General features: G+C 54.7%; 1 protein-coding gene, 1 long non-coding RNA gene and 1 other non-coding gene across 7 annotated transcripts in view; 2 read left to right on the forward strand and 1 right to left on the reverse strand.

The window, feature by feature from the left end:
- Nucleotides 1-12,723, reverse strand: part of TRAP1 (TNF receptor associated protein 1) — a 56,263-nt gene that overhangs the window by 9,871 nt on the left and 33,669 nt on the right. For all 4 annotated transcript variants that reach the window (XR_013524537.1, XR_013524539.1, XR_013524538.1 and 1 more), the window contains exons 6-14: nucleotides 10,712-10,872; nucleotides 9,565-9,674; nucleotides 8,850-8,923; nucleotides 7,889-8,044; nucleotides 6,226-6,346; nucleotides 5,271-5,340; nucleotides 1,518-1,665; nucleotides 939-1,124; nucleotides 406-544 (exon numbers count right to left, since the gene is read on the reverse strand). Coding sequence is in view for 1 of the 4 variants with exons in the window: in XM_035266766.2 (XP_035122657.1) it covers nucleotides 406-544; nucleotides 939-1,124; nucleotides 1,518-1,665; nucleotides 5,271-5,340; nucleotides 6,226-6,346; nucleotides 7,889-8,044; nucleotides 8,850-8,923; nucleotides 9,565-9,674; nucleotides 10,712-10,872 (1,165 nt within the window). In the remaining 3 variants the exon portion in view is untranslated. The remainder of the gene's footprint in view (nucleotides 1-405; nucleotides 545-938; nucleotides 1,125-1,517; nucleotides 1,666-5,270; nucleotides 5,341-6,225; nucleotides 6,347-7,888; nucleotides 8,045-8,849; nucleotides 8,924-9,564; nucleotides 9,675-10,711; nucleotides 10,873-12,723) is intronic.
- On the forward strand, nucleotides 441-3,954 carry LOC144578562 (uncharacterized). 2 transcript variants are annotated; one of them, XR_013524546.1, is made up of 3 exons: nucleotides 441-626; nucleotides 2,980-3,144; nucleotides 3,297-3,954. It is a non-coding gene; the product is annotated as an uncharacterized LOC144578562 (long non-coding RNA). The 2 variants fall into 2 exon arrangements; XR_013524545.1 differs by lacking the exon at nucleotides 441-626 and having other exon boundaries at nucleotides 2,777-3,144.
- On the forward strand, nucleotides 3,810-3,918 carry LOC118146503 (U6 spliceosomal RNA). The gene has a single exon (XR_004732363.1). It is a non-coding gene; the product is annotated as a U6 spliceosomal RNA (small nuclear RNA).

Genomic DNA, 12,723 nt, shown 5'->3' on the forward strand with positions numbered 1-12,723 from the left:
AGATTAGCCAGGCGTGGTGGCATGTGCCTGTAGTCCCACCTACTCAGGAGGCTGAGGCAGAATGGCTTGAACCCAGGAGGTGGAGGTTGCAGTGAGCTGAGATCGCACCACTGCACTCCAGCCTGGGCAACAAGAGCAAAACTCTGTCTCAAAAAAAGACAATTCATGGCTTCTCAGGAAGTTGAGCCAGCTCCAGAAGCCACCATAGCGGGAGCACTGGACAGACCCCTGGTATCTAAACCAGGGGGCACCTCCCTCTAGTCACCAGGGTGCTCCTACACAGCTCCTCTCGGAGGCGGCTGAGCCCAGATCAGCTGAGAAAAACTCCAGGGAAGCCCCCACTGCTAAGCAGGAGAGGCGTGCAGGATGTAGGCACCAGCTGCCTGGAGAGCAAGGGATGCTAACCTGGGGACCCATCCTCAAACTTCTCCTCCTTGTAGTGATCCACGACAATGTCCGTCTCCACGGAGATCAGCTTCTTCTTGTCAAACTCACGAAGGTGCAGCAGCGTGAGCTCATCAAACTGCTCATAGCAGAAGAGAACCTGCGAGTGGCCAAGAGGGGGTCCATCAGACCACCCACCACAGAAGAGAGGATGTGGATGGCGGGAAGGCTGGAGAAGCCAGGTGGGCCACACTGGGGAACACCTGGGCTGCTGGGGTCCCAGGCCTGTGTGACAGTTACTGTGATACTTGGTTCTGAGAAAGGCTCTGACTGCCTTCAAGGCAGAAGCACTCCACACATAAAGAAATCTACATGTGACCTCCAAGTGAGAAACACAACTGTTGCAGTTGGTCCAGCCTCTGTGCCCATGACCCTGACTCGCTGTGCAGCCCTGAGCTGGGTCTTGGGCAGGTTCACCCAGCACAGAGCTGAGAAAGTCAAGACCGTCCCCAAGCTGCAGCCCCGGGAGCCCGTCCTACCCATGGCTCACCCACCTCTGTGTCTTTCTGCTTCATAGCCTCGTAGTAGGGCGAGTGCTCTGCCAGGTGCCGGTTGGGGGCACACAGATAATAGATGTTGCGGGTGCCAGCCCGCATGCGGCCGGCGTATTCCGAGAGGCTGGTTAGCTGCCCGGCCGGCAGTGCAGAGGACTCGTAGCGCAGCAGCTTTGCTATGTCCTCCTGGAAGGGACAGGGCAGGTCAGGCCCACAGGCTCAATGCCCCCCGAAACAGCTGGGCGCAAACCATCTGATGTCCATGGCGTCCTGGCACTCGGGCTGGCCCTGACCCCAGGGACTGTGGTGGACTTGGGGGTTGTCAGAGACAGCCCTTGCTTTGCCTGTCAGGCCCCTTCTGGGGCTCTGGGAGCATGGGAAGCACCTCCTGCGCTGAAGGGCCCAGGGGTTCTCCAGGCAGCTCCATACACCATGCCCTGGGCAGGCACCCTGCTCAACAGCACAGCCCAGCAGGGTGCCCATCTGCACCACTGTCACGTCAGAGGATGCCTCCATCAGCTTCCTCGGCAGCCGCAGGGACGAGGTGGCCCAGAGAGAGGCCTGGAACGCGGCTCGTACCTTGACCTCCTGCTCGGCAGTGGTCACAATGCCCTCCCGCATGAACAGGCCGTAATCTTCAAAAAACTTTGCATATTTCTCAGCATCTTTTTTACTCTGATCAACGAAGAATTTGATCAGCCTCTGCTGTAAAACATCCCGGAGTTTCCTACAGAAAAGAAATGCATTCAACACATATAAGCAGCTTCTATGAAATAGAGCCAGCAGTACGAAAAAATGTCCAGCCCCATTAAGAATCAAAGAAATGGCAGGAGGAGAACTGCAGCCCGAGAGACAGATACCCACGCCCGGAAAATGCTTCCAACCTCTAAGCCAGTTGTTCCAGTCCTGGGAACTGTACTTTAGGAAATAGAAGAGCACACCGAGATCTATGTATCAGGATATCACTGCGGCACATCAAATACAACAATTATGAACAACCTCATGTTCAACAAAAGAATACAGGCAAATTATGCAATGCTAAATGACTATAAAAAATCGCATCTTTTGGCAAGGCGTGGTGGCTCACGCCTATAATCCCAGCACTTGGGAGGCTCAGGTGGGCAGATCACCTGAGGTTGAGAGTTTCAGCCCAGCCTGACCAACATGGAGAAACCTCATCTCTACTAAAAATACAAAAATTAGCAGGGCGTAGGCCAGGCACAGTGGCTCACACTTGTAATCCCACTATACTGGGAGGCCGAGACCATCCTGGCCAACATGGTGAAACCCTGTCTCTTAAAAAAAAAGAAATTAGCCAAGCGTGTAATCCCAGCTACTTGGGAGGTTGAGGCAGGAGGATCACTTTAACCCAGGAACCAGAGGTTGTGGTGAGCCAAGATCGTGCCATTGTACTCCAGCCTGGGGAACAAAAAAAACAAGAAAAACCAGAAAAATCCCAATATGGATAAATTGTAGTGTATCTATAGATACAGGCAAAAGACTATACATTCTACATGTACATAACAATTTTTCATAATTAGAAGCAACACTGTCTATACTATGTACATACACTAATTTGGGATTTTTTTTTGAGACGGAGTCTCGCACTGTTTCCTAAGCTGGAGTACAGTGGCACGATCTCTGCTCACTGTAATCTCTGCCTCCTGCGTTCATGCCATTCTCCTGTTTCAGCCTCCCAAAGTAGCTGGGATTACAGGCCCACACCACCACACCTGGCTCATGCTTTTTGTATTTCTATAGAGATGGGGTTTCACTATGTTGGCCAGACTTGTCTCAAACTCCTGACCTCGTGATCCACCTGCCTTGGCCTCCCAAAGTGCTGAGATTACAGGCGTGAGCCACCACACCCTGCCTTGGATATATACTGAATATATGTACCCTGTAATTTTTCTGGTGGTGCACCACCAGGGAGCCAGCATGCCTGCCACAGCCAGGAGCACAGCTCTCTTCCTGAGGAGTGCCACCCCCCTGTGACTCAGTTCCCACAACTATGAGTGAGGACTCATGGTTCCCCTCACAGGGTGAAACAGGCAGTTATGCAGGCTCAGCAGTTCTCAGTGGAGAAGAAATACTCAATAAACACAGCTGCAGTGCATTCAGAATGGGAAGAGGAACACAGCCACCCGGGCGCAGGGACACCGGGAGCTCCCTCTCCACGCGACCCAGCTCCTGCTTCCCAGACAAGGTCAGACGAGTCCCCAGTTCCACAGGTGTCCTTTGCCTCATCTAGCCCAGGGACACTGCCTGGAACCTGCCCTCCCGTGGCCACTCCTGGGTGGGGTGATGGGGACAGACAAAGGGTGGGAAACTCCAGCACCAGCAATAATTTTCTTGCAGGTGCCAGCCCACGCCCTGTTCACTGAAGTGAGCTGAAACACGACAGATCATCAGGAACCCACAGGCACACTCGAGGCATACAGGGTCAATACACCGAAGAGCGCATCTCTAACGATGACAGAATGGTCACTGTTACGGGGTGGGGGCCCCACTGTCAGGAGCCAGCATGGCTGTGCAGGGGGTAATAAGGACTGAGGTCCCTTTTTTATTGATTATGAAACACCTGTAGTCAGCAGGGAAAATACCTTTTATACAATTAAATGTTAAATCCTCTGACCAAGTAACCCCACCCCTGGCATTCTATCCTAAGGAAATACAGCTGCAGGTAAAGATTTCAGAACAAAGATCGACATGTGCACTGCAGTGTCATACCAGCAGCAACAGCGAGATGGCCCGAGGGACTGCATCGGGAAACTACAGTAGGTCCTGGAATACCATGATAGCAATGAAATGTGCTTCCCAAAAAGCGACATGGCAAGTGCGGCAAATAAACTAGGTGGAAAACAGGCAACAGTGCTCGCGGCGACAGCACACACACACTAAAACTGGAGCGATACAGAGAAGAGTAGCATGGCCCCTGTGCAAGGATGACATGCATATTCATGAAACGTTCCATTTTTTTTTTTGTAAAAAAAAAAAAGAAAGAAAATAGGAAACAGAGAATATAAGCATTATGAATTCAATTGTGTGGGGAAAAAAATCTAAGTGGTCAGGTGCAGGGGCTCACACCTAGAATCCCAGCACTCTGGGAGGCTGAGGCCAAAGGATCACTTGAGCTCTGAAGTTCAAGACCAGCCTGGGCAACACAGTGAGATCCCAACTCTACAAAAAATACAAAAATTAGCCATGCAAGGTGGCTGGAACCTGTAGCCCCAGCTACTCGGGAGGCTGAGGCGGGAGGACTGCTTGAGCCTGAGACGTTAAGGCTGCAGTTAGCTATGACCACACCACTGCACTCCAGCCTGGACGACACAGCAAGACCCTATCAGTCAACCAATAAAACTATCACCGTGGCCTGCTTGAAAACAATCTCTGTGACTCTGCCTCTGAAAGTGAGTCAAGAGGAGGTTACTGCAGCCCCATGTGGCCTATGCAGGGCTGGGCATGAGCTCACCGGGCGGGAAACCACACTGCCCACTGTCTCCCCAGACCTGCTCCTGCCCACGGCACATGACAGACTGTGACTCCCTTGGGGTCAGTGTAGGCCTCTCACCATCACCACAGCTCGGCCCATACCCACACCAGCTACCAAGTCTTGTCCTCTATCCAACAAGCTGCCTCCACTCCAACTCTGGAAAGAAACTGGCGGTGGAACGCACTGCAGGCACATCGGGGCTCCAACAAGGCCCATTCCACGGCCCGCGGCAGGTGCTGGGCTGTTCAGAGACCTCCAAGGCAGCTGAGTACTCACAGGCTGTGACTCTGCCTCTGGCTACCTCTGAAGCCTGCCCTACTTGGCGGCCAATCTACCCACCCTAAACTGTCAACAGTGGTCATCTCTAAGTGAGAGCAGAGGTGACTTAAGTGTGCTCTAGTAAGGAAACGTTACTTGCATCAGAGGGAAAAAAAGCCATTTTGAATAAAGACTATCTGGTGAGCCTGGGGCCAGATTGGGGCAGTCAGAGCTACCAATGAAGAACTGGGAGCCAGGGCACTGGAGGAGTCCCCACCACACAGGGCAGGCCTGCTGCAGGGTCACAGTCACAACCCTGTCCTGGGGCACAGGTGGGCAGGTCTGGCTCTGCGACCCCTCCCCTGTGCAGACTCCAGCCTCGACAGTGACCAGCCACCCCCACGTTCTTCTGGACTACAGGTCTCAGAGGCCAGGCCAGCACCTGGAGGGCTCCTGAGGACCAGGCTTCCCCATCCACCTTGGCTCAGCTACATGGGCCATGGCTAGGGCCCTCTGGGGGCAAAGGAGCGGGTAGGGGCCTTGTCTCCAGCAGGGTCCTCTCCCCCCGGCCGAAGGCTCACCTGATGAGTGCACTCTCCTGCAGCAGCTCCCGGCTGAGGTTCAGGGGAATGTCCTCACTGTCCACCACACCTGGGAGACACAGCAGTCAGGTTCTCCCAGGGCCACTGTCCCTCCACACCACCTAACATTCCCCCATTAACCTGCCCTTCATCTTCACAACCTGCCTTCAACCCAGCACGTGTGCTAAGCGGGAAGCAGGGAGGCAGCACCAGCGGAGCTTCCTCTATGTCCTGCCACCTCCCAGAACAGTGACCCAGGCCGTGTGGGTGGCTGGGCCAGCCTTGGAATACACGTTAAAAATTAATTCTGGGATGGGCGCAGTGGCTCATGCCTGTAATCCCAGCACTTTGGGAGGCTGAGGCAGGTGGATCACGAGGTCAGGAGTTTGAGATCAGCCTGGCCAACATGGTGAAACCCTGTCTCTACTAAAAATACAAAAATTAGTCGGGCGTGGTGGCGTGTGCCTATAATCCCAGTTACTCGACAGGCTGAGGCAGGAGAATCTATTGAACCCAGAAGGTGGAGGTTGCAGTGAGCAGTGACAGCGCCACTGCACTCCAGCCGGGGTGACAGAGCACGACACCGTCTCAAAAAAATAAAAAAACATTAACTCTCAGGGGTGGCTTGCACCTCTGTGTGCCAAGGCTTAAATACTGAAGTCTTTCTTCCGCTATAATCTCACTCAAACGTAACAACTCACACATACATCTCAAACTCACACAGTATCCCCACACATGGAAAGACCTCAATCTGGACACCCTAGTGCTTCCTCCAAGATCAGCCACATGCACGGGGACGCAGGGCAGCTCCCAGGGTGTGTAAACACGGCTGCCACGCAGGCCCGCAGCGATGGGTGGCCACTGAGAACAGGATCAGCAAGGTGCCTCACAGATGCAGCAAGCAACACTGGGCCACACGGGCTCCGCTCACGGACTGGGGCTCTGGGCGGCGTACCTCGGATGAAGCGCAGCCACTTGGGCAGAATGTCTGTGGCCTTGGTCTGGATGAGGACTTTGCGGCTGTACAGTGCAACGCTGGAGCCCAACTCCCGGCTCACATCAAACACGGATGGTTTCTGGGGGTGAGGAGAGGATGCCATCATGCAGCACTGACTCTCCCCAGGCAGACCCTGGCTGAGAGGTGAGGGCGGACGTGACAAGTCCAGCGCCTGTTCCCCTCCTCACCATGCCTTCCCTCCCACGTCTGGTCTGAGCCAAAGCCCAGTGTCCAGGGGCCCCACAATGCTCCACACTGTGGCTCTGCAGGGGCCAAGGGTCTTCTCTGGCAGCTGTTGCTCTCCCCAGCCTACCCACTAAGGAGGACACAACAAAGTGAGCCTTGCACATACCCCTGAACACAGCCAAACCCTGCTACAGGTCAGAGGTCAGCAAAAAGCCCACTGGCCAAATCTGGCTCACTGACTACTTCTGTGTAGCCTGAGAGTAGTTTTTACACTTTCAAATGGTTGAGAAAAGATTTCAAAAAGTAACTCATGACATGTGAAAGAGATGAAAATTCAAGTTTCAGTGTCTACGCAGCTCACGGATCCCAGCCCTGTGTTGGGGGAGGGGGGGGGCGGGCAGCATGAGTGGTGCCGTTTCCTCACCCTGGAAGCCAGGCATGAAAAGCCGGGGCCAGCTCCTGTCTGGGCCTCATGGAACATGGCTGCCTACACCTGCTCCACACTGGCAATTCCTGACTCAGGCCTTGCACCTTTTCATGGGGGATCCAATTAAAATGCAGGGGATCTAGTTAAAATGTGGGGAGACCTGGTTAAACTGTGAGGGGATCCGGTTAAAATGTGGGGAGATCAATTTAAAATGCCAGAGGATCCATTTAAAATGCAGGGAGATCTTGTTAAAATGTGGGCTCCCACTCAGGAGCTATGGGTGGGGCCTGAGACTCTAACAAGCCCCAGGAGACCACACCTGGGGTGGCTCTTTCTAAGACAGATGTTAACTTTGCCGGACATGACAAGAGTTCCAGGCAGACAAGGACAGGAAAGCCTGGGGGCGGGACAGGCTGGCTCTCAGCCCCAAATAGGTCTCCTTATGGCAGGGTTTGTGGAAGCTTCAGTGTGGTCAAGGGAACTGGGAGAGTCAGAGGGGACTTGAGGAAGCACAGAGCAGCCAGTGCAGCAGCAGACCACAGGCCCTTCCCAGAGCACCAGGTGGAACAGCATCCAGGCCAGTGAAGCAAGGCTCTGAGGGCCCCTCCCCAGGCATACCCTAGTCCACGAGCCCACACCCAGGCCTGCACTAAGACATCCATCAAGCCTTCCCTCGCCATGTGTGTCCCTTGTGAGAGAAAACCTCTGTGTCCACCCACCGAGAGGCATCAATTCTTTTGTTCTTTTTTAAGAGTTGTAGTCTCACTATGTTGGCCAGGCTGGGCCGAACTCCTGGGCTCGAGTGATCCACCCTCCTCGGCCTCCCAAAGTGCTGGGATGCAGATCGAGCCGCCGTGACTGGCAGAACCTGTTTCTTGTGCCATCATGCTGCCATGTTAATCATGTGACATCTGCAGAGCTGAAAGCCCTGTGGCCGTGGGGGAACACCCTGGCCCCAGGGGACAACAGAGTCACCCTGAGGGCTGTGGGCCTACTGCAGCACCTCACCGTGTCTGGAACGTAGAAGATGCTGCGGATGTTGAGGGGCGCGTCCGTCTTATAGTGCAGGGTGTAGCGGGGCCTGTCGTAAGCCTGTGCAATGTAACGGTAGAACTCCTCATGCTGCCACTCACCAATGTCCTTGGGGTCCATCATCCAGATGGCCTGGAAACAGAGATCGATGGGGGAGGGTGTCAGGTTTACCACATGTGTCTTCCTAACCATGACGCTGGCCTAAGCTAGTGCAGCATGTGTCCCTGGACAGGCTCCCAGGACAGACGGGTGATGGTCTCAGGTGTAGACCCCTCTCCAGCCCCACCACTAGGCTGTGCAGGGGAGACACACAGGGCTCTGGGGCAGGAGCTTCCCGGAGAGTAAGTCAGGAGGACTAGCAGGCCCTGAGGTGCCCTGTGGGAGAGAACGACACTGCCCAGCAGGGGTGGGCTGACCAATAAAATCTGGGCCATGAGAGAGAGCATGAGCCATGCTGCACCACGGCTGAGCCTCGAGGCGGGAAGCTGGTCACTGAGGACAGCGTGTCACGACTCCAACCAGGAGAAATGTCCGGAACAGGTGGCACAACGGACAGAAAGGAGACCGTGCCTGCTGGGGCTGGGGGAGGGGTGGCAGGGACAGCGCTGCTTTTTGGGGTGATGGGATGTTCTGGAATTGATGCAGAGTGGTTGCACATCTCTGTGGCTGCAGTGAACACCACTGGCTACATACTCACGGGGTGACCCAGATAGATGGGCATTATGCCTCAGTGAACCCTGGTCCCTGACCCCAGCTGCCCAGTGCACAGGGGCAGGGCTGTGGTAGGGGCTGGGCCTCTACCTCCTCCCCACACCCAGGTCTCATCTCCACAAAGCAGCTCACCCTGGGACTCTGGGCTGCATCCCCCAGGCTCATCTCTGCCCCCCAGCCCTGAAATGTACAGATTCATCACCATGTGGAGGAGCTTGGGGATCACCTGCAAGGTGTTCATCCGCCTTCCATTCAGGTACAAGGGGAAGCTGACAAAGTTGCTGTACTTCGTCACCACATCTGGAAGGAACAAAAAAAGCCACACTGCATCTACAATGCTTCTGGAAACGCAAGCTTTGCAGCAGCTCCAGGGTGAGTGCCAGCCTGCTGGGAAGGGTCCTCCATGCTACGCTCACTTCGCAAGTAAAGAAATGGGGCACAGCGGGGACATCTGTCCTCCAAACAGTCTCATGGGGACAGCAGTGGAGCCTGAGTGAGAACCACATTTATGGACAACCCGGCTGCTGTGAAACCACGATGCTGGCTCGTAGCTGGAACGTGGCTTTCTGGGCTGACTCCTGGTACTCAGGGCCTCCCCAAGCATCCAGCAGGACATGGACAGGGAAGGCCACCCTCGGACAGGATTGCGCCAACCCCCCAGGTGCACTAACGGCCAAGGGCCACGCAGAGGGAGAAAGGAGAATGAGCCCCGTCTCTGCCAGGCTGGCTTCTTTCCAGTCCCATCACACAGAACCAGCAGGAGTTCAGGGCAGTGCAGCCCCAGCGGGCAGCCCCTGCCCAGTCCCACAGCAGCACGGCCCTTTGCAGCTCTGCCCAAGTGCCCCTTGTGCAGGCAGAACCCGGGAAAATGCCTGCTGACCCGCTGGCCTCCAGGCCACACATGGATCCCAGAGCGAGTCTGGGCCTGGGCTCCTGCTCACCTCGCACCCGGGCCTCACTGGCAAACTCCCTGCAGTCAGATTTCAGGTGGATGATGATTTTCGTCCCAGTTCTAACTCCCGAAGCTTCCGCGATTTCAAACGCTCCGGAGCTAAAAAAAAAAAAAAAAAAAGGAAGAGCCAGCTGGACGAAATGCTGGGATGCCTCCCAAGTGGGACTCCAGTGGTTCCCTATGGTTTCACAGGCAGAGCCCAAAACAACACAGAGCACACCCTCAAGTGCCCCATTTCTGACCCGAGGGCACCACTCAGGCCATCGAATGCCCATCAAGAACAATGACCCTGTACCAGGCGGCACAGACCTCTCCTCGTTCTCTTGGGCGGGGTGGGGAGGAGAGTCCTCCACCGACCCTGGGCTTAGAAGAAGCTCCTGGGCTTATCCCAAAAGCGGGCCTGGGGCACTATGGGGACCTGGCCCAGCTCCAAATTGGTGCCAGATGCCTGGGGGCAGAAACAAAGGTGGGGATGGGGGAAAGCGCCCCCTTAGAAGAGCAGAAAACCATCTCAGAAGCACAGGGGGGGAAATCCCCCATGGGGCTGTGTTGATGCCTTGGCCTGAGTTTACTCTGAGCCCTGCACTCAGAATTAAACAGGAATGCCAGTTTTGGGAGACGGGGCAGTGAAGATGAGCATACTATGCACACTGTGGGACAGACATGGTGTCATGGAGGGAGGACACCTCGTGTGGCTGGAAGCAGCTCACCCACTAAAAAGCCCCAAGCAGGCTCTGCACCCGACAGAGGCGGAGGTGGGCTAGGGAGGCCAAGTGGGGAAATGCCAGGGCCAGGAGGAAATACAACGAGCTCTCGCAGAAGGTCAGTCACAGGAGGCTGTGGAGGGGCCACTGGGCAAGAGGCCAGTTCTGCAGCCCAGCCACTGAGGAGAGAACTCAGCAAGGGACGGGCCTGCCTTCCCGAGCAAAGTGGTCACCAACCACACGGGACCACAGGTGCCATGGGCCACTTGGAGCCACAAAAGTCACTGTCTCCTCAAAGCCAGAGAGTCAGATTTCACATAAAAAGCCCAGAAAATGCCTGTGTAGGTTTTCTGAATCCAACCCTTTCCAAACTCCATGGTAAGGGCTCCAGCTCTGCCTGGAGCTGCCTGTCAGGTGATGTTCATCACTCACCCGTCTGAAAGCCACTGGTAACCTGGACTCCCCGGGGACGCAGAGCGGGAATAGACCTCCACTCTGTCAGCCACCATGAAGGCTGAGTAGAAACCCACTCCAAACTGGCCGATGATCTTGCTGCTGGCCTCAGCCTGGTTCTGCAGAGCATCCAGGAAGGCCTGTGGGGCAGAGGCCGGTTAGGGAGGCAGCCTCCCTTCCAGTGAGCAGACACTTGCGACACTGCGGCTGTTCTGCTAGCGTAGCCGAGAACCCTTCATCCTTAAAACAGCCACACCGAGTACTTTTCCAACCCATTCTACACATGAAAAGCTAAGTCACAGACAGGTCACACACTGGCCCTAGGACACCCAGCTGGCAGCAGTGGGACAAGTGTGTATTCCACTTGATTCCCAGAGCCCGCAGTCCTGCCTGTCCCGGACAGGTGGAGGCCTGCAGGTCACACCTGGGGATGGGGAAAGAGCGGACTGAATAAGCTTTCCCTGAGTAAGCTCCTTCCACAGGAAAGCCAGGAGTGAGGAGAGGCTCCAAACTGGTTTCTAGATTCCAGTCTGTTGGAGTCTCTTCTTTGTGGGGAGAGTGGAAATCAGACACGTGCGTACCGCACAGCCCTTAATTATTCTACTATAATGCCAAAGGTCCTAAGGCCAGAATCCAGTAAAACGCACCACCCAGTGCCCTGACCCACGCGGCCGATGGAACTTTTTCCGATGTTGGGAACACTCTGCATCTGCCAGGTGCAGCGTCACAGCCTGCTGAGCACCTGGAATGTGGCCTGTGCAGCTGAGGAGCTCAATGTCCACTTTTATTTAATTTTAATGCGTTAACATTTAAGCTGCTCCACGCAGCTGGTGGCCACTGCATGGGACAGCAGACCAACCTTGAGAGAAATACAACAAAAACATAATGTGGGGAAAGTCACCGTTATGGTAGGTGTTTTTTTGAGATGCAGTCTCGCTCTGTCACCCAGGCTGGAACGCAGTGGTACAATCTCAGCTCACTGCAACCTCCACCTCCCAGGTTGAAGCGATTCTCCTGCTCAGCCTCCCAAGGAGGTGGGACTACAGGCACCTGCCACCATGCCCAGCTAATATTTGTATTTTTGGTAGAGATGGGGTTTCACCATATTGGTCAGTCTGGTCTCAAACTCCTGACCTCAGATGATCCACCTGCCTTGGCCTCCCAAAGTGCTGGGTTACAGGTGTGAGCCACTGTAACCAGCCTGGTAGAAATTTCTGCCTGGATGTGATGGCTCACGCCTGTAATCATAACACTCTGGGAGGCTGAGGCAGGAGGATTGCTTGAGCCCAGGAGTTTGAGACCAGCCTGGGCAACAAATCAAGACCCCGGTCTCCACAAAAACATACAAAATTAGCTAGGTATAATGTCACATGCTTGTAGTTACAGCTACTCAGGACGGCTGAGGAGGATCGATTGAGCCTAGGAGTTCAGGAGGGAGGATCGCTTGAGCCTAGGAGTTCAGGAGGGAGGATCGCTTGAGCCTAGGAGTTCAAGGTTGCAGTGAGCTGTTATTGCACTCCAGACTGGGCAACAGAGTAAGACCCTGTCTCTGAATGAATGAACAAATTAATGAATACATGAATGTAGAAATTTCTGTGAATTACTTTGGAACAACAACTGCTCTGTTTTGAAGCACGTGGTAACAAGTGCCACATGGGTGTCACTTGGGCTAACAACAACAAGGAAGAAAAGCACTTGGCCAGCAAGGAGGGCACCAGGGTGACCCAGGGCCACCTGAGTTTGTCCCAGTTTGGCAAAGACCCTGCTGAGGAAACCCTGACCACCCACACCTGTCTTCCCCTTGCAGGCTGCAGTCACACCAGCAGCCAAATGACACCCTAGCCCTAAGGGCTGACTTGTCTCTACAAAGCAGTTATTCTTTCTTTTCTTTCCTTTCTTTCAGAAGTCAAGATCTCGCTCTGTCACCCAGGCTGGAGTGCAGGGGTACAATCATAGCTCATTGCATCCTTGGACTTCTGGGCCCAGGCAAT

Source organism: Callithrix jacchus, chromosome 12 (genome assembly GCF_049354715.1).
Source record: "Callithrix jacchus isolate 240 chromosome 12, calJac240_pri, whole genome shotgun sequence".
NCBI lineage: Eukaryota > Metazoa > Chordata > Mammalia > Primates > Cebidae > Callithrix > Callithrix jacchus.